Raw genomic sequence first — 20,556 nt, forward strand, 5'->3', positions numbered from 1 at the left:
TAGAAAGAAAATTATATTATTTTCTGACATAGTTTGTCTATTTCTTTCAGAGCCTACCACAAACACCAGCTGGCGGTGTCGGTGGAAAAGGAAGTGGAAGCGCTGGTTCTGGTATGGTAAATGGTTCTGGTGCCGACCATCAAGATATACGTGACGGTGCAGCTATAAACACAGAACACGTGAGTGAATTAAATCAAATACTTAAAGCCGAAATTCGGACATTTGTTTCATTCCATTAAAAGTTCCATCGTATTCTATATCATATGAAAACCATATTAAATTATTTCACTGGACTGACGTTCATAAAATCATAATATCTGCAGTTCTAGTATAACAGTACATACTTTTCAAAAGGAGATGAATTGCCGACTCAAGGATAATTACTTTTTTAACATTACTAGTACTTACTTCAGGTTAACTAAATTGATTCTTAGAGAAGGGTCCACAAACAGTAACATTTAAGAATTTAGAATTTTATTACTTAGTTCTTTCCGTACTTCATTTTCTTCAATAAGCACAATGTACAGATTGTTTCATTAAAAAATATGTAGATCACTTACATATCAAAGCGGAAGTTCTGTATGACATGATCATTTGTCAAAAGTATAAAGCCATGTCACAGTTGATGAAAAAAGAACATATTAATGAAACCAGTTATAATGTATATGGCCGTAATAATTCTTTGAAGATCAATTTCTTTAGCATTTTCCCTATTACTACTCCAAGAGTGTGGATTTTATTAAGATTCTTAATATTTAAAAAACATACATAATACATCAAATTCTAAAGAAATTAATCTTCGAAGAATTATTACGTTCAAGTTGTAATTTTGCCCAATACAGTATAAAAAATATGAATTTTAAACTTTCTTTCGACCGCCACTGCATATAAATCGTTTGTATTGAGTTTTCTTATCTTAGTCTCATTAAATATTTCCACATTAGCAGACTCTTGATTGAAAACCGAAGTTGTCGGTTATCGTCGTATTGACGTAATCATTCCAACATAAGTTAGCCAGCTCGTGAGGAATTGCCAAGATTTCCCAGACGTGCCCACATATATATCGACATTACCTTTTCTCCTGTTTTTCCGCGATGTCTGCTATCCGACGATAGAAAAGGTGACCGCGAAATAAGGAGAAAGAAAGCAAACAATGCCCCTCGGCACGTTGAATGACTCACTTTGTTGCTTTCACTGCGAAACTTTACTCGTGGAGGCACTTTTAAGGAAGTTTCGAAGAACAGTAACGGCAATCATTGCCGAAGAAACGACCGATTCGTTCTCGTTCCCCTCCCGGTCGAGAACTCGTCGCTATTTTTTTGTTCGTTCCTTCGCAACTATCGCCGTAGCTGAAATCGCGACGAAATTTCTACGGGACGGCCCTGTGTAACTTAACAGGACAAGTTGCTTCTTCCGAGAAATCTTATCGAGCAATTAAAGATCCATTTCATGGAACGGAAGGTACATTATTTCAGGATTTAAACGCCAAAATATTGTAGAACTTGAGAAGGAAGTTTTTTAAACGATTGATTTATAATTTTGTAGAGGTTTGTAAACGTTTCATTGTACTTTATTTGCGACACAATTATACAGGCTCTTTAAAAATCTCTAGTCAAAAATATTTAACACTAGAGTTACCAAAGCAGTCAAAATGATTGCCCTAGTAGCACAAAATATTGAGTACATATTCATCCAATATTAAAAAGAAATTCAATCTCCTTTCAATATTTAAATATACATACAATGTTTATTTCATATTACGAAAAAAATATTTAACAGTAACAAATCCATAATAGTGTCTTTTCGCATTGCGCAAAACCCAGAGCATTTCTGAAGAGACAAGATTAAGTGGAAAAAGTATGTAAAGTAACGAAACTATGATTGGATCAAAGTAGACCCACAGACCGTAGCACGGGTAACCAAAATATTGTCATGTTCTCTTTCCCGTGACTCACACTCTAGAAGGGAAATACCGTATTTTCCATACTACCCTTCATACCATCAAACTCTACAACTGAGAATATTAAAAAGAGAGAACGCATACACCAATCGTTCAAACGCAAAGAACTGATTACAAAAATGAAGAAGACAGAAAAACCTTCGAACAAATCCATCAGACGATTACGACGAAAAAAAAAAAGACGACCTTCCATAAACCAATCAGAAGTAGCGTCCCTCCTCCATTCCAGACACGCAGAGTCGCGAAATTATTACTCGAGACTCGATATCGCGTTCGGCTTTTATCGGCGGCAGCAAAACAGTCCCGCGAACCATCGATTCGATCAACAAGATTAAAAAAAGCCCCGAAGACAGTTCAATCGGAAATCGGCTGGACGTAGCCGGGGAATCCAGGAATTAAGCGATTACTTCCGAAGTTAACCATTGTTCCATCCCGGTCCATCAATCGGACCTCACCGCCTCCCCGTTCCTCAGCCCGCCTTGATCCTCCCTCCCGATTTTCGCGCGTTGATCCATTCGCACGGAATTAAAACCTTTATCTACGTTTCTCTGCCTGCTTCGCCGAGGGGGGGGGGGCGGAGGGTTCGAGAACGGATGAGAATGAGACTCGGGAGAGGCGTGGGCCAGGAATGGATCCCGATCGAGAGCGATGCTCGTGGAATACCTGCGATCGTTTGTTTCCAAACGTTTCATTCCCATCCCCCGCGTACTTCCAGCCAGATAAGCGGCGTCAATTTTTGCGTCATCTTCCTCTCTGTTCGTAGCTTTCTCTTTCGCTGCTACGAGACCTATCTTCTCTTGACGTTCGTTACGTTCCATTTCGAAATTGTCATATTTGCTTCCGTGTTCCATTTCTTCGCGAGATTAAATGATTAGCTTCTATGGGTATTTTCTGCTTTCGCTCTGATTTCTGTTCGTTTCCACTGGAGATTGAGATATTTTCTTGGAATCTTTCGGTGACTTCGTTCTCTTGTCGCGTCGTTTGTTTGCTAAATCGTGCATTGATACGATCTTGTTCTTGATTGGTTTTTATCTTACCATTGAATTTTGTGTTGGATGTTATTCCTTCATGAACTTTCTTTTCTATTATTTTATTTGCATATGTTAGATTGTTGTACTCTTTCTTAAATATTAATTAATCTTCGTATAATTTCACGTATCTTTTTTGTTATGAATTAGATATTTTATTTCCTTTGCATTCCATAGAATTCCTTTCTTGGCTATTATTTCATTTTCTTTAGACTTCTATTGATCTTGACAGTGTATGTTCTTCAATTACTTCGAAGTAATTTTCATTTTAATAATAATAATGACTTCACGATTCACAGCTGAAAATGGCGAATTTCACTTCCTAATAATTCTTTAGCTAAAATTCGAACAACTGGTAACGTTACAATAGCTCGAAAATGATAAACGTGTTAAATTCTTTTATGTTCCATTTCTTATGTCCTTTTTCTGCACAGTTTCCGCAGCTACTTAATTCCATTTCTTCGAGCCTTCCATTCTTTCACCGCGCCGTCATTTTTCTGTATTACCCTTTTTCGTTTCTCGACGCTGCTGTAAAATCTTCCTTATTTATACGTCTGTTATTTTTCTTTCGTTTTCTTTCGTACTAACGAAGCCCCCTCCCCCCACCCCCTCCCTGAAAGCTTCGTCTTTTTTCGACGCTATTCGTCTCTCACCTTTTCCCTCGACGATTTTAATTTCCTTCCTTTTCTCATCGTGTCTGACTTTTTTTTCGGTTGTGTGTCCGCCGCCGCCTCTTTCTGTCGTTCTCGATCACGCGCGCATTTTACTCCTTTTTCCCCCGACCGTGTTTTTCCTGTTTCTTTTTCAACGACAACGGCTCTTTTCGCAACTTTCGGCGGCGTGCTATCGATTTACATGAGACAGCAGAATGAGTGCTCGCCTTCGTCAATTCCCTGGGCTGGTTATATGGATTCTATAATCGAAAACCGTGATAGGGGCGGAGGAAAATAAATGAGACGCGGCCGAATGTTTAATCCACGCCAGGAGCTTTCAGCCAGTCATTGTGCCTTAGTGGGAATATTTCACGTGACGTCTCTGAAACAGGCACTTTAATTTATGAAAAACAAACTGTTAAACTATCTCGTTTTCATATTTTTTCGAACCACACAATGTATTGTTTGTTGTGGCTTAAATAGTAGTGATTTTGGAATTATATACTGTGGATATTTATGCGGATATTTATGCAGAGAATGAAAAGAAACAGACATTTGTTTAATTCTATTAAAAGTTTCATCGGGTTTTAAATCAAATCAAATTCTTATTAAATCATTTCACTACGCTGACGTTCAGAAAATTGTACAATCTGCTATCCGAATACCAATGTAATAAATACTGATGATGTTTCCACATTTGTTTCGTTGCGGCGAAAATTATGTTCAACAATCACGACAATTACTCGATAAGTAAATCGTCAGAGGTGCAGGCGCGGGTATAGAAATTGCTGGCGCAAGATCGCGGCTTCCGGAGTGTTCTCAGGAATTCTCCTATTGAGGAATTAGCGAGCGTGTTTAACAGGGGGTGGAAGTACGGTGCAACTTCACAGTCAGCACGGTTTCCGGCTAACTGCCGTACCCAGATAAGTCGAAACGCAGGAAACTCCCATAGAGATACGGTTAAGTTCCACGCGATTCAGTTTCACTGCAGACAGAATTATCAGAATCGACACGTTCACGATAACTTATTAACGTGTTATTATTGAACCGAAAATCAAAAGATCAGTAGGTGAAAGTCGTTCGATTAGATGGGGGTAAATCGTATCTGGTAATCGATTATACAGTAGCGAACGAAAAAGTTACCACTTCTTTGACTTTTTTTATTCTTATTATTTCTTAATTAATTTCAAACTTAATTCTTTTTATTCTTATTATTTCTTAATATCGACTTAAAACGTAAATAGACTGGATATTATACAGCTCTTAATTCTGTAGTAGAATATACATATGTGAAACACATACCAGAGTTTTAAGTTGACGTTGAAAAATAATGAAAATGAAACAATTCGGAAAAGTGGCAACTTTGTTGTTCACTAGTATAGGCATTCCCGAATCAACTATATTTAGACTGTAGATGTTAATACAAATACAGATTTTTATTGTGTAATTTGCAAAAACTCAAATCAGACAGAAATTTGGTTGTTTTGTTGAGGGTTCTCTTACGCCAATAAAATAATATTACAATTCGATTCGCAAACTGTAGTACTCAAATCACACTCATGCAAATCGTCATAACATACCTCTATCTATCGTACGTTTCATCCAAAAACAAAACGGAAGAAAATCTCCAATGATAATACGTCTAACGAATATTCACCGAGCAGTTCTCCATACAATTATCCGCAAATGGTGGGCGATTTTTAAGCGAGAACATTACGTCTTAATGCCCCTGCGTCGCGAAAACCGTCTAAATAGCGAGCAGCCGGAAAATTAGTCGACGACGCGACGTCCGCTAGGGGACCGGAAGTACCAAACGAACGACGACCCGTGGCTCCGCTCGACCAGGGCCACGTACACCATTCCGACGACGTTTTATTTTTCGTCGTCGTCGTCATCGTCGTGCACCACTGGTTGAACACCGCTACGAAGGGAGAAAAAACTAATTCCGTAATTGCGATCCAAATTTCTTTGCAGCGACCAAGCTAGACGCCGGTGCCATTCTTCTGTTCCCCCCTTCCAGTTTCAGGACCGTTCCAACGTCGACGGTACAGAACGACGCTTTGTTTCCCTTCGTCTCCCAGCGCGTTCGCTTCATCTTTTTTTTTTTTCTTATTCTTCTTCGCGATGGCTGCACTTCTTTCCTCGTCGCTTTCATTAAATTCCGCTTCTACTTATTTCCTTCAATCGCGCCGTGTTTTCCGGCATTCTTTCTACGAATCACTTCACCGCCGCTTCTTTTGTGCCGTTCTTCCGCTTCACTTTGCATTAGAATCCACTTAGAAAATTGTTAATCCTACTCCTTTATTGCGCCAATATTTGCATACGCTCCCTTCGCGCATACTTCATTCAGTCACAGCTATTTTCTCTTGCCCGTGCAGATTTATTTATGCTGTGTCCTTTCGATTCGAAAATATTTCCGTGGTTATTTTTAAGTCTGATATGGATTTGGTGGCGTGTTTAAATTACGCGAATATTCATTCGTCACATTTATTTACAAGTAAGAACTTCCGTTTGTAGATCTGTTGACAGTGCTGAAGACATTTTTAAGATTAACTAAATTTTAAACTTTCGAAAAAGCATACTTATATGTGTTTCATATTACACACTATAAATGCATAAAATAAAATTCTACATCTTTATTAAGAAAGTACAACTGATTGCAGATGACTAAATACAGTGTTATCTTCCTGTACTTCTGCTATTAGGAATTAAAAACACCAATATACGCAGAGAGCAGTGTACCTAGTAAGGATAGAATGAATAAAAAATAGTAATAATTAATAATTCCAAAGTCCTTTCGTAAGACTCTTGGAAACTGCAAATATTCCATGACTTACAAAAACTTCAGACCGTCAAATCTTGTTGAAGTTCCCTAATCTTCTTACGGCTTAGATGAAGAGATTTCAAGTTTTTAATTTCTCCGGAACAGTTGTTTCGCCTTTGTAATTTTCTATTTCTCATCTCTCTAAGCTGTTCTTCCCTCGTTCCTACGATCCCGTTGCTCCCTTTAGGTAACTCTTATTGAACCCGGTCGCGAGTTCCTCTCTTGTTTCCTTTTTTCGTCTTCATTTCATCTTTTTCGAGGCACGCTCTAATTCCCTCCGGTGTTCTTTGCCTCTTTTCGCCACGTCTCGTCGTTCTCCTTCAGGATGCATTGAAAGCACGCTGTCGCGGGTGGCTCTGTTTCCGTTTCGTCGATTCACCGACGAATCCTGGTTGTTTAATTTTTTTAGGCCGTGAAATTGCGACCGCAACGGACCATGACGGGTTGTAATCAAACGTACAGGAGCACAATGCACGGGAGCCTTAAGTAATCGACCGTGAAACGTTGCCTGAAACATTTTTCGTCTGCCTCGCGGTGCTACGACGTATAGTTCCGGAGATAACATTCTTTTCATCATTTTTGTAATCAGGTACATAAAGTGACGTAGATTAAGAATTGTTCAGGTCAGACTGTTCTGTAATGATTAAAGTATCGATATTTGTACTCTTGTATCACCTATTAGCACGAAAAATGCTGTAAAATGAAGACTTTAATTGAGTTTAATAATATGTATATGTTATTATTAATATAATCGAAGTTTTAGTAGGTGAAATGGATTTCTGTTCAATTTTCATTTATATCAAATAACACTAGAACCACCTATGTACATTTATTTCTATCGGTTCGATAAATATGCCGATCTTAAAAATATGCGTATTTATAAATTAACTAGTTTCTTCATTTTCATACTACAATAAGTACTGTGAAGGATCTGAAGAAATGCATTGTTGTAAGATTTTAATCATCGTTATAAGAGTGTACTAACCAGTTATTTTGACTACTTTAGTAGTTCTAGTGTTAATATTTGAAACCGTGAAATTGCATACACGTCCATAGTTTAGTTATGATTTAATTTTAAAGTTCAATATAAATATAAATGTTGAAGACAATAATCAGTGGTGTCTAGACACCCTTTTCTGCCACTGTAGAATTGACTGGATGAAAATACGTTTCCACATTCATTGTCTATTCTAAATCAGTTACCATAGTAATGAGATATCACTTATATTTCTTAATGGTTTGTACCCATTTTGTTCGACATATTTCGTCGCTTCTTCCTTTTTCAGACATTGACTGGTTTCCTTTATTCGTTCATTTCCTGTCCGGGTCCAGCGCAGGAAATGAAAAATGCAACGATTAAGCCAGGACAGGCTGTTGAATTGAAGTTTGATTAACTGACCTTCTTGTCGGCTCTACCTCTTTACTTTCTACGTCTCTGCAGGCTTGCTTTTTGTGGGTCACGTCTGAGATTTAACAGACAGAAACCAGTAAGAGATTAAAGATAAATTGTTCTACATAAAATCATGCAAATTTTTTTACGAAAGAAGACTAGCCTGAAGTCTTTATTCAATTTTTATATTACCATATATTCATGAAGTTGAAAGCAACATTGATAAATTTTAAAAACTATTTCTACCGCCGACGTAAATTTAATTTTAAAAATTGCACACACGCGTAAATTTTGTTCAGTGCTTCACATTTAATATTATAATAATATACTTCAGAGTAGCTTCACCTTGACATCACAAAACAAATCGTTTCACGCTTCCCCTGTTCGTTCCCAGCTCTCTTTGAGTGCATTTCGCAGCACTCAAGGATCAAAGAGAGAAAGAAGGGGGTGCTTGATTGACGGCAGATAGACGATATAACAACGAAATAATGCTGAACGTTTTATTACGTAAGATTTAATATAAAGTCCACGGCGAACCGATGGATGGGGTGGGCGAAGGAGTGAAATGCAGGTACACAGATGAAAACAATTGAAAAAGACGGGAAGATTCAATGCGTTCTAACAAAAGATCCTGCCAGCGTGGCTCTGAATTCTTCACCCTTTCCATCACCCCCCTCCCCCCATCCCACCGTTTTCATCCCCATTGCGATCTTTCCCAGGACATTGCTCGGCAATTTTTTCCTCTTCCTCAGACTGTATAATGTGGAAAGAGTCGGACAACGCTCGCAGCTTCCGTGTCCGTGAATTCAAAAGCAATCGTGGGTTTGCTTTATTAAAGGGAAAGCTAGGTGTTAAGCAGTCGACTTAATCGCGGTATTGTCGCGGTCATATCACAAGGGGAGGTCAGGTAATGCAGATTATTTTTGAGACAGAGTGAATTTTTCGAGTCTGATCCTCGTGTATGTGAATTGGTCTACGAAGAGTATTTTTGTACCATGATTCAAAAAATTGTATCCTTTTTTAGTAGCAAAACCCTCGTTATCTTCGTTTTCCCTTCTGCCACTTTGACAAATCTATTGCTATTTACAGTTTACAGAAACTATTAAGAATAGCAATAAATAGTTCACTATTTTTTGTAAAACATGTTCGTTTGGAAATAATTCAAATACCTATCTTGCTTTAACAATATTAGTTACTTGTTCTTATCATCTTTCGCCATTTTGACTAAACAGAAGTTTCGAAAGATATTCTGAAATCTAAAATGCCACCATATTGGAACGACAGTATAGTATTTATTGGCACACCGAACAATAATTTAATTTAATTTATACATACGGGTGAGGACCCATTTTTACAATATTTGATTCAAAACGTTACGGCACAAGAATACAATGGTGTAATATTGAGTTATAATGATATATAACAGTTATAAGAAAAGGATTCAGATAGATATAAAAATGCATTAGTACTAAACCTAATAATAATTATAACTATGTTACCCTCTCCAAGAGAACACTGTGCAATTCAGACCTAAATTTATTAATGTTAGGCGCAAAAATGTCAATTTTGTCTTTCAAATTATTTGCCAAAGTGCAATAATCCCATTTTCTAAAATTCTTCCCACTAGGCCAACTTCCACACGCAAAATAAAGTTCCCGTGTCGATGACAAAATCCATACGCTCCTCTTTCCGCTTTATCAACCTCCACGCTCGGCGTTCGTTAATCGGAACAATTGCTCGTTACCCGATAAGGGAGGACCGTTGAAAATTCCATTAAATCGGTCGCAAGAAGGGACGATAAAAGTAACTGACAAAAGAGCGGCAGTGTGGCACGTGGAGCCCGTTACCTCGGCGAAATTTCCTCGAGTCATGCTTTCACTCGGCAGCTCGTAAACTGCAATCTCTGGCCGGCCGTCGTTTCGTATTTTCAGCCCCTGAAAATTTGTTATCGTGATTACTTCGACCCTCGTTCCATCCAATTTCCCCGGAATCGAGGCGCGCTGCGTGGTTCTCTCTCCTTCTCTCGCCTCTTTGAAACGGAACGGAGGTGGCGTCCATCGCGAGAGGCACTCGAGGACCGAGCGCGATCGCTCGAATTGCAACGAGCCACACGGAAATCGCGGGTGGACAACAGATTCCGTCGACAAACGCGGGAAACCCCCGTATCTTGGTAACTCACAATTGTTCGGCACACCCCCCCCCCTCCTACAAGATTGCTATTTAGAAGGTCCAAATATATGCCCAAGTTATCGAACAGTCGTGTTCATCGGTGAACGAAAATTCTTTTATTCGAGTACAACAGTGATGGGCAACTCAGCGAACGCCAAACTCACTAGCGGGCAACAGCGTGCAGCATGCGGGCATATGACAGTGGTGGGTGAATTGCATTAAAATAAATTCTAAGTTCAATTTAACTGCGAAATTTGAAGTTGAAAAAGCGCGGGAAAAATTGGGAATTTATGGGACATTTAGTGGCGCTCCCACCACTTTGGTGACGAAAATTGGAACTGATTCCAGAACTTAGAGCTTTCCCATCACTAGAGTACAAGATAAGTGATCACAATTAGCGTGAGCATTTCTTCGATTAATTGTCTGATTGGAAAGAAACGTCTGTTCATTCACGTTGAAACGTTCTTAATGGATTATGGAACTTTATACATACGAAAGAATATTATTCTACATTTTCAACTTAGTCTTGCATATAGAAACACCCTGTATACATATATGTTTGAAACATCTGTGAAATTAGTATTACTTTACATAATTATATTTCGTGTTTCCGGCACTTTATCTATATTTCTGCTCAATTGTTGCAAACTGCTCCATTTTGTTATAAAAAAAGTGTATGGAATATCACAAAAGTTTCCGACACACCTATACCTTTCCTTCGTTATTCAAAACTATAAGGTGAATCGACCGCGAAAAGTCTCAGATATTTCTGAGTCGATGCACATTTCGTAATTTTTTAAACAATTCTAAATAGTATTTACGAAGACGAATTCTCTGAATCGTCTACGAATTTAACGATCTACGAATTTCTCTCCAAGCGACCAAGTGTCCAGCGAGTTATGAACGACGATGTACAGAGCTACTCTTCTCTTGCTGGTGAACGAAGGACGGTGAAACACGTATAAATCCCGTCCCTTTTTTATATCTCCTGCTAGCGATGAGATCGAGGAGCCAATAAAATTTACAATCTTTCCGCGCGTACGATCTCACGCACGCGATTACGATCTCTGAGGGAGCCTCTGCAAGCTCAGCACGGACACGTTCCTGGACCGTGCCTTTTCATAAGCCTTCCGTAAATTTCCCCGGGTTTGATTGGCATCTGGAGTGGAATGGGCGGGGGGAGGGAGGGGGACGCTTTTGTTTCAGTTAAATTTAATTTCGTATGGGCAGTATTTTTTATGGCGAGGGTCTGAAAGTGGAATATTATTCATGCCTACGTGAGGTTCTTCTTACGCTTTAGGGATTGGATTGGCGGGAAAGCAATATTTTAGGTGGTCCACGGGGAATTTCAAGCTACACACTCGAAAAGGTTCGCAATAAATAAATTTTATTAGTACTGTTAGATATTTCTACAATTTCTTAATACTATTAGAAATTCATCAATTTTCTACACTGATTACCATTAATTTCTTATTTAACTTTTCTATGTTGTTTAAGTCAGTTGCTTTTGAATCACCTATCCAGTATTTGTCTTAAATTCAGCCTTTGTGTTCGAGAGGAAAAAACAGAATTTCTTGGTAATATTCGTCCTTTCTATCTACTAGGACGATAAGACGTGCAGAATATGAACTATACCAGCGTTTTAATACGAATATATACAAAATAAAAGTGAAACAAATAAAAATTATCTAGTTGATTATTCACATGCTATACACAAAAGAATTTTTACAAAACTGAAAATTCTACAAAACTTTATTTCCTGTACCAGGAGTTTAACCCTTTGCTTTATAATGTCGAGTCAGACTCGCGGTGATGATTTCAAAACGGATTTAACAACCATAAATATTATTAATTCTCTTTAAGTTGTAGCAAAGCACTATTGTACTGGTATTAACATTAAACTTTTAGAGCATATGTACAATTGGAATAATTATGGAATTTCGGAAGTAACTCTAACAACCGCAGTCGTTGAAAAAAATCGTGGAAGGTTGCTAACAGCAAATACTAATAAATTTTATTTTCATTACACTCTGCAGGTCTAGTTACAGCAGATAAATCCCTCCATTTTTCGTTGATGTATGTCGTTGCATATAGCTGTGTCAGTACGTAAGCAAAAGAAGCCTTCAACGGATATCTCTCTCATCTGCCATGTTTCTCGACCAATTAATTCCTTTCAAACACAAGTTGCTTCACTTCGCTCGGTAGCTTTTCCCATTCACCCTACGTATACATTCTCCCCGCGGCGAAAGGTTTCTCTGAAATAAAAAGCTCGCGAGCTCTAATGGATTCCATCAGCCTGGATAAATTTCGCTCGATCCTCATCGCTCTTGAAGATTCTTCATTATTTTGCAATCACTTATTACGAGCTGGGGTCGCCCTCGGTCCTTGCTTCTCCGCGCTCCCATAATTTATCGACCCACTCTTTCTCACGCCAGATCATTCTCCGTTAATACGTTTCGAGGAGAAATAACTGGACGGACTCGTGTCACGTGTCATTCGACTTGTACCGTTTGTAATCCTCTTCGATCGCGCCGTGTAGATCCTCGCAGCACGCGTTACGGTAGAAAATCAGTTTTCATGCAACTTGCTGTGCGTGACAGCATCTCGATGCTGAACTAACCTGAAATTCTGTTGAAGGGTTCACTACAACGGACGCATATGATGGAGACGCACGGGGATATCGAGTTACCGTTTAATTAATTGCATCTCGTTCTAAATTGCAAGTTCATCGAAATTTTTCCCACATTGTTGCGGTGTATTCACAAATTACGATTCTGTTTAACTAATCCTGACACAACAGAGTGATATTACCTTGGAATCTTAACTTACTGGTACACGAATCTAAATAATAGTTGTAAAACGGACAATGTTGGTTCCATACTGTCTGTTATCAACACATTGAAGTTCGCAAGGTATTTTTGTTAAAGAAAACGAATGAATAGAACCGCGGGACAAAGAGATACTGTGTGTGCAAGTCTTTTAATATTATCAAGGCTCGCTTTATATTTTTAATGTAATGCCTGAAAGTGCATGTTCCTATTTACCTGACAACGTATCGTCAATATTACTATAATACAATGAATATCACAATAATTTCTGATTCTGAATGAATAATATATACCCCATATTTATAATATTATAAAAATGTGAATTCAAATCCAAAATATGTTTTCCGACTTTGCTAGTTAGAAATAGTGCAATATATTGGTGGACATTGACAAACATTCTACATTTCTCTATTATTAATTTGATGAATTGTATAACAGAACGGAAATCCTCATTCAACAAATAATGTTATTAATTTGACGACATAGCAGATGTAATTCTGCACTATACGAAACTGGAAGGCTTGCAATCACGAGATTAAAGTAACGAATACTTTCTCTGAATAAGAAAGCATACGTGATTATAAGGGCTGTTTCCCTTGAACAATAATTAGAAACACGATGAAATTGCTTGAGTCATAGTTAAAAGAAGAGAAAACAACAGGGGAAAATATAAAGGAGGACGTGGTGGAATAAGAAGTCGAACAAAAACGACAACGATGGCGAAATATCCAGACGATTTCAAGAGGAAAGTTTCCAGTCGTTTGCTTTATTGCCTCTTTAAACCGGAAATCGTCGCCGGTCGATTATAGCTGTCCCCTAATTAAGATGACTTCTTTGTCATTGTTTCCTTGCAATTCTCCATTTATAAGTAGAACCCACCTTTATTTCCTCAAAATTGAACGTCGAACGTTTTAACGCATTCAGACGATCGCATTGAAACTATTACGTCTTTTAGATTCGTAAATTTTAAATGAATGTTTCGTTATGGAAAGTGCAGTCTAACGAAGGGAAACTTTAATGTGCTTTCGCAACTTTGAGAAGAGAAACAGGAAATAATCTCTTATACTTATTAATACAATAAGTAATGAGGATTTACCAGTTTAATAACAAAGTTATCATTTCTAGCTTTAAATCTACCTGCACAAGTACACTTTCATCCGCTTCATACACTTTAGATGAGATTGAAGCAATTTTACTGTCAAAGTAAGTTGCACCATCCTTTTAAACGCTACATACTCCTTAATCTAACACATTTCGTGTACCTTTTCATTTCACTTACAAAAATTATAACAGGTAAAACTGTACTCAATATTCTATTATAAAATTTTCGTTCAAGACATTCTGTCACGCAAACGAAGATTAGAAACAAAGTTTTGTTGGCTACAGCATCACTCTTAAATACCTGCCGTCAGCTAGACACGGTTGACCTTGCAATCTTCCAGCCACCAAAGGTAAAGGACAATAGTAAGATAAAAGTAACTCCTGGTTTTCCTCCGGCACCTAGTTATAGCCGGGTCTCCCCTATATTCGCAGGACACCACGACCTTACGATTCGAATCTAATACTAACCCAACCCAGCTCATCTTAATCCCATAAAAATTCATTCGGGTCGTTCAGCCGTGCACTTTCGTTTCCCCGTTCAGGGGGCTTCCCCTTTCAAAGTTTCGTACTTCCAAGAACAATCGGTGCATTCCGGCCGTTTCTTCTAATCGCTCTGTGGGGCCGAGCTTCGCCGACTCGGTAGCGCACTCCACTAAGCGCGAGAGGGGAGACTCTCTTTTCGAAGCAGTTTTCCTAGAACAATCGGGACGTGCGTTTAATTGCGAACCACACGGGCAAAGGAACCTGGAAAACAGATCCGCGAAACCAGGAGCCGGCCACCTCCTTTCCTCTCGCGTTTTAACTAAACTTTTGTCGTCGCCGTAACAATTGCGGCTATTCACCGTTTCGAGCCAGCGTTGTTTTCTACTGGGAAAGAAACTCGTGTGGGTGGCGCGACGAACGGAACGAAGAAAACGCACGGTCCACCCGTTATAAAACATTCCGAGCCGTCTCCGGGATGTCCGAGTTTCCGCGTGCTGGACGGTTTGCGGTGTTTTTCTTTTCGGCATCGATCACGCTGGCGAAACAACCCCCGCTCCTGGTTTTCGCTGGCTACGTGCTTGAAACCAGAAACGGGCGCAAGTTTAATAATTAAAGAAAGAAACAAATATTATTCTACACAGATTTGATATACAGTGGGTGTAAAAAGTATTCGTACACCCTTTAAAACGGAACAACTCTTTTACAATTGGTCCAAATGACTTGAGTTGTTTTGTGAAGTTCGAGACATTAATTTACTAAATGATGTGAAAAAAAAATTTGAGAAAGTTGCAATTGGTCCGAATCGCGAAGAAAATATTAAAGGTCGTGTTTTACAACTTTTTAATCTGAGGCTATAATGAAAATTTAATAAATACGTATCGAAGATTTATGTTAGTTATTAACGTTGCTACGAGATACAAACGATTAAAAATGTTAAAAATCGCAGTTTTTCCCGACTTTCGATCTACAAATGTAGTAAATCTAACAATTCTCATATCTTTTTATGCCTGTCGCTCGTTTCTGTATTAACCGATTTCAATAAAAGTTTCAGTATGTACATAACTAACATAAATCTTCGATACGTATTTATTAAATTTTCATTATAGCCTCAGATTAAAAAGTTGTAAAACACGACCTTTAATATTTTCTTCGCGATTCGGACCAATTGCAACTTTTTCAAATTTTTCTTTTCACATCATTTAGTAAATTAATGTCTCTAACTTCACAAAAAACAACTCAAGTCATTGAATTTTAAAAGAGTTGTTCCGTTTTAAAGGGTGTACGAATACCTTTTACACTCACTGTATAATGTGCGAAAACTGATTGGAAATTATTTGTATATGTACTGATTCTGTAACTTTTATTGTATTGCAACGGAATAATGAATTGTTACTGTTCCATCATTCATAATCTCTGGTTGAATATTTCTGGCTGGTAATGTAGGAATAGTAGTCACATGAGAAGCAAAAAGAAAATGTATCCTGAGAATTAGACAATTAATTCCATTAAATAGTTGCTTGGATACGTGTTTATTTATTGGAGACGAAATAGTATTATTTTATATAAATATAATTTTCATGGTTATTTGGTGGAAATTGGTGGTTCCTTAGTTTGCTTTATCTTTCGTTCCATGAAATTCACTGACATGTTTATTTTATTGTAATCTCAAGTGAGTTGTCATTACTACTTCTATACGAATGAAGTAATTTCGTGAAAATAACATGGTCACTAATAACCTATGCAAACGTACAATACTTTGAATATCATGTGTATATTAACCTTGTTGCTTTCCTCGGATCTAAATGACCCGAAACGAAGATTATATTTCAGTAGACATTACGTTTTAAAATATTTATTTTCAAATTTTACGTCTACGTTTTGTGTATTTCTCATTTCGTAAGAACAAATCATTACAAAGTTTGAAATAATTTTACTTAAAGGGATGTAACGTGAACAATGTGCGAGGAGAATAGCAAACTTAACAGACGAAGCTCATCATACCGTAAAAACTTACAGAGGCATTAATTGGAAGTTTCTATTAACAAACACGTTCCCATTCAAGAAGATCGTGGAGTCGTGCTATTGTTCAGCAAATTTACACGCGAGCTTTCCGTTATCGCGGAAGAATGGCCCAAGGGTTCGCAAGATTTCCTTACGAAACCATCATCGTTTCCAGTCGGCCGAAATAGACAAAAGTACGGGGGGTTGGGGGGCGAGAATTTCGAGCGAAAACTGGAAAGTTTTTCGTGTAACTCGGTCCTGTGGAGGGTTGAACGTGTCCTCCCGGTGACAAGTTTACGGGGGTACAGGAATTCTGCCTCGTCAATACTGTATTAGCCGGCGATAAGTTTAAGCTATTTGAATCCTCGTTGAGTTGTTCGGGCTTACCGATCGTGGGGGGGGGGCAACTTTAATGGCTCGCAGATTTAACAGGGCACGGCGCAGAAACTTTGCTACCGACGACAACTCAAAAGCTCGAGGCATTCGACCGCGCGCCCCCCACTTCCCCGTCGAAACGAATTTCTAATTTCGTACACGTACCAACTTGAAAGAGTTTCCGGCCGTTTGCGGCGACGGCGAAACATTCGTGAAAATTAACGGTAGCCGACAATGGGGAAGGTCGTTTATTCACCGTCTCGAGTATATTTCGCCGATCCCTCGAATTTCTCATAGTGTTCCCAACTCTGTGGTACACTTTTTCAGACGTGGAAGGAAATTTGGTACTTGGGAGTTGTTATTTCGGACGAAATTTATGGGGCGTAAGGAAAGGGTAGGTAAACAAGTGGAAAAAGTAATTCTGATTGCGAGGAGACCTTTTCATATTTTACAATACATTACTTAGAGAGTAATTCCATTTTGTAGGGTGTCTCGTAGTGCGAAGTGTAGTCGAGAGAGAATCGATGCGAGGGCAAATCGCGAATTTATCGCGAGTAGACCGCGTCAGTGTCGTATAGAAAATTGATTGTCTTCTTGAAGTGGTCCTGTGAAACGAGAGCTGTGTCAGGGTTCACGTTACATATGCACCTTTGTGATTCAAATCTTCTGCACTCCACTAAAAGATGGTTGGTTGGTACATGTATGTTTGTGACAGTAGCTGCAGTAAGGTGATTCTGTTCTCTTCTTTTTTTAATTAAGCATTTGTCTGTAATTTTAGAGTGGCCGATTTTCAGTCGAGCTATAATTGTGCTTTATTTTCCGTTCATATTACTCATTCCTTTAGTGGTTTTATTATAATAAACATCGTCATCCATTAAAAATGCAATTTCTCATAGTAAAATTCATTATACGAACTACAAGAAACAAAACAGTTCTATTTTTGAGGAGGTTATTTTTAGCCACTTATATCCTACATATTTAACTTATAGAATATCTCATACATGTTAGACTTAGAATATCCCATCAAAATTAATTGTAATGATCATATTAAACACATGGGAAATTATAGCTATGCGGAACAGAAGAAAATAATATTCTATTCTATTTGAAATTAATATCTTCTCAAATTCTATGCGCTACAAATAATTCTTTGTTTCATATTCCCGTAAAATTCCTCTCGACGGAACGTTAACGATTTTACATTCTGCTTAACGCGTGTCGCTAACGAGTTGTCGGTAACATGTTTCACGGAGTTCTCGTGACAGAAATGAAATTTAAATCCTCTCGCGTTAAATATCGGTTTAACGACGTTATCGAATGACTGCGTATTTCCTCCGCGTTCAGAACGTGCGTTTATACGTCGGCGCGTTTAATCGTATGACGATGCTGCTTTAATTAATATGTTTATCCGTGATACATTAACGTGACGCGTTATACCATTTCGGCAGAGCAGTAATTTGCGGAAGAATAACATTTGACAATTTCGCATTAATCAGTCGCGCATTAATTGTCTTTTTAATCGTCATGCGGAAATTAAGATATCCAATTTCAATCGATAACGTAGAATCTCAATAATTAACCACATATCAGTTAAAACAAACTGAAAACTTCAGCTACATTTATAACACTTTTTCGTGTTTTCTAACAACTTACGCCATTTCGCCGAAATAAAAACTTGCAAAATAGCCCAAATTTACATTGCACTGTTAATTCACTTTTAATTTAATTTAAAATTTACGCTAAAAATATAGAGTATTATATATCAGGTGTGCCAATAAGTAATTCAACTATACTTCCACTATGGTGACAATACATTTTAGATTCAGAATATCATTCCAATCTTCTGTGTAGTCAAAATGTCGAAAAATAACTAATATTGTTAAAATAGGATAGGTATTTGAAATATTTCGAAACGAACATGTTTCACAAAAAATAGTAACCTAATATTTACACATTGTAACAGTTATTATTATTATTGTAACAAAATTCAGAATTTGCTTCGGGATGCGCCTTTGATTCACGAAACATTTGTAGCCTTTGTGCCAGTTTAGCATCGAAACTTTTCGATTGTTCCGATTTCTGTTTGCCTCGAGTAAATAGTTTGAGCATTGTACACCTCGAATCTGCGGAATTCATCTTCCACGGTATTGGAATTTGGCAGATATCCCGGAAGATTTCTGAACTTGCTGGCGGTCGCATCAAGTGCGAGTTTTGCAACGTCATCTCGCTCTAATCGACTGATCCCGGTTAATCTGTGACTTTTTTATTTACCCCAGGCTGACGAAAATGAATCCCCGGAGAACGGATCTCCTGGCTGAATTAAAACGTCGATCTGTTTGTTACCGAATCGATCGATTTTCGGCCCGATTCCCTGCAGAACATTCCTTGTAATTCTCATTATACATGTATAATACATACTTTATTCAATTCCTGCTTAAAAATACCAAACGCAATTATAATAATTAGGCTGCGGAAATGTATGCAAATGCAGAATTTGAGATACCAGTTTTTACAAATTAAAATGAAGCAAAATTTTTAATTCTGTAGATACTGGAGGTTTTAATATATTCAGAATAACACAAAAACAGAATTAATTTTTAACGAAACCTATATTTTATCGCAATTTCCAAGATAAAAGATACTATAAATGTATAAAAATTCACAGTCTAATATTAATCATTGTTGCTATGTTAAGTTAAAATCAGAATATTCTTCATATCACGTTGTTGGTACATAGTGTAATTCAAATAACTTTATTATTTGAACACTTTTATTATTTACAGTATTTAAACATCAGTCTGAATTTTAATATATACATAATAAATATAGATTAATAGGATTTTATTTAAATAACTGACTATGAGTATGGCCCTATCATTTTTCGGAAACGATCCACTTATACTAAATTCACTATACGGATTTAATAACAATTACGTTAATATTCATATGGAAATATCGTTTGTTGTCATTAAATGTAATTTAATAACAATATAATGTAATATAATGTTAATTAACTCTGTACATAATCGATTTATAATAGAATTTAATTCCCATACACCGTTTACGCTAATCACACCGACAACCAAATTTCAACATTTAACAATTTCGTAGATTATAAACATTTATAAACAAATGTTATGCAAGCGGTTCTTTAATACAGTAAAATTTATTTTAGAAGTAGTACATTTTTCCAGTTTAATTGTAATCTAACCCGACAAAGAAATCGTAAATTGTATACAGCACAGAAGAACATTTCGTCTGCAATTATATTATCAAAGTTAATTATTAGGCAGAATAGAAATACTCATATAATAACTTTGTACAGAAATTATACCTAATTGTGTGTTTACACAATTTCGATGTAACACGACCCAGAGAAAAATCCAATTCTCTACACGATATTTACTTTGATCCAACACGCTCCGGCAAATTTGCCCTTTTAAAAATCTTCACGTAACTTGAATCCTAAATCCACATATTCCAGCATATTGCTCTACAAAATTACCCTCAAGTAAACAACATTCCTAATTAACTTATCGTCTCCTATTTGCCGGTTTTACGATCTAGAGACAATCCTCCATTTTTCAACAAATTTTTCTACAACCTCCTATCCTCTAAAAGCAGAATCAACTGTACACACTTTCTCGTCAAAAGAACATTATCCTCCGATCGCTCAAACGTGTACCAGTCGCCAAAACCAGTCCAAATAATCCAACTTCCACTGCAATTCTCTTGTTTCTTTCC

At 37.5% G+C, this 20,556-nt stretch overlaps 1 protein-coding gene across 1 annotated transcript in view; it reads left to right on the forward strand.

The window, feature by feature from the left end:
* The window catches only part of LOC107194681 (ras-GEF domain-containing family member 1B-like), a 349,908-nt gene that overhangs the window by 293,698 nt on the left and 35,654 nt on the right, over nucleotides 1-20,556 (forward strand). Inside the window, exon 3 of the mRNA XM_015584343.1 lies at nucleotides 51-179. Within this exon, the coding sequence (XP_015439829.1) occupies nucleotides 51-179 (129 nt within the window). The remainder of the gene's footprint in view (nucleotides 1-50; nucleotides 180-20,556) is intronic.

Source organism: Dufourea novaeangliae, unplaced genomic scaffold (genome assembly GCF_001272555.1).
Source record: "Dufourea novaeangliae isolate 0120121106 unplaced genomic scaffold, ASM127255v1 scaffold12, whole genome shotgun sequence".
Lineage (NCBI taxonomy): Eukaryota > Metazoa > Arthropoda > Insecta > Hymenoptera > Halictidae > Dufourea > Dufourea novaeangliae.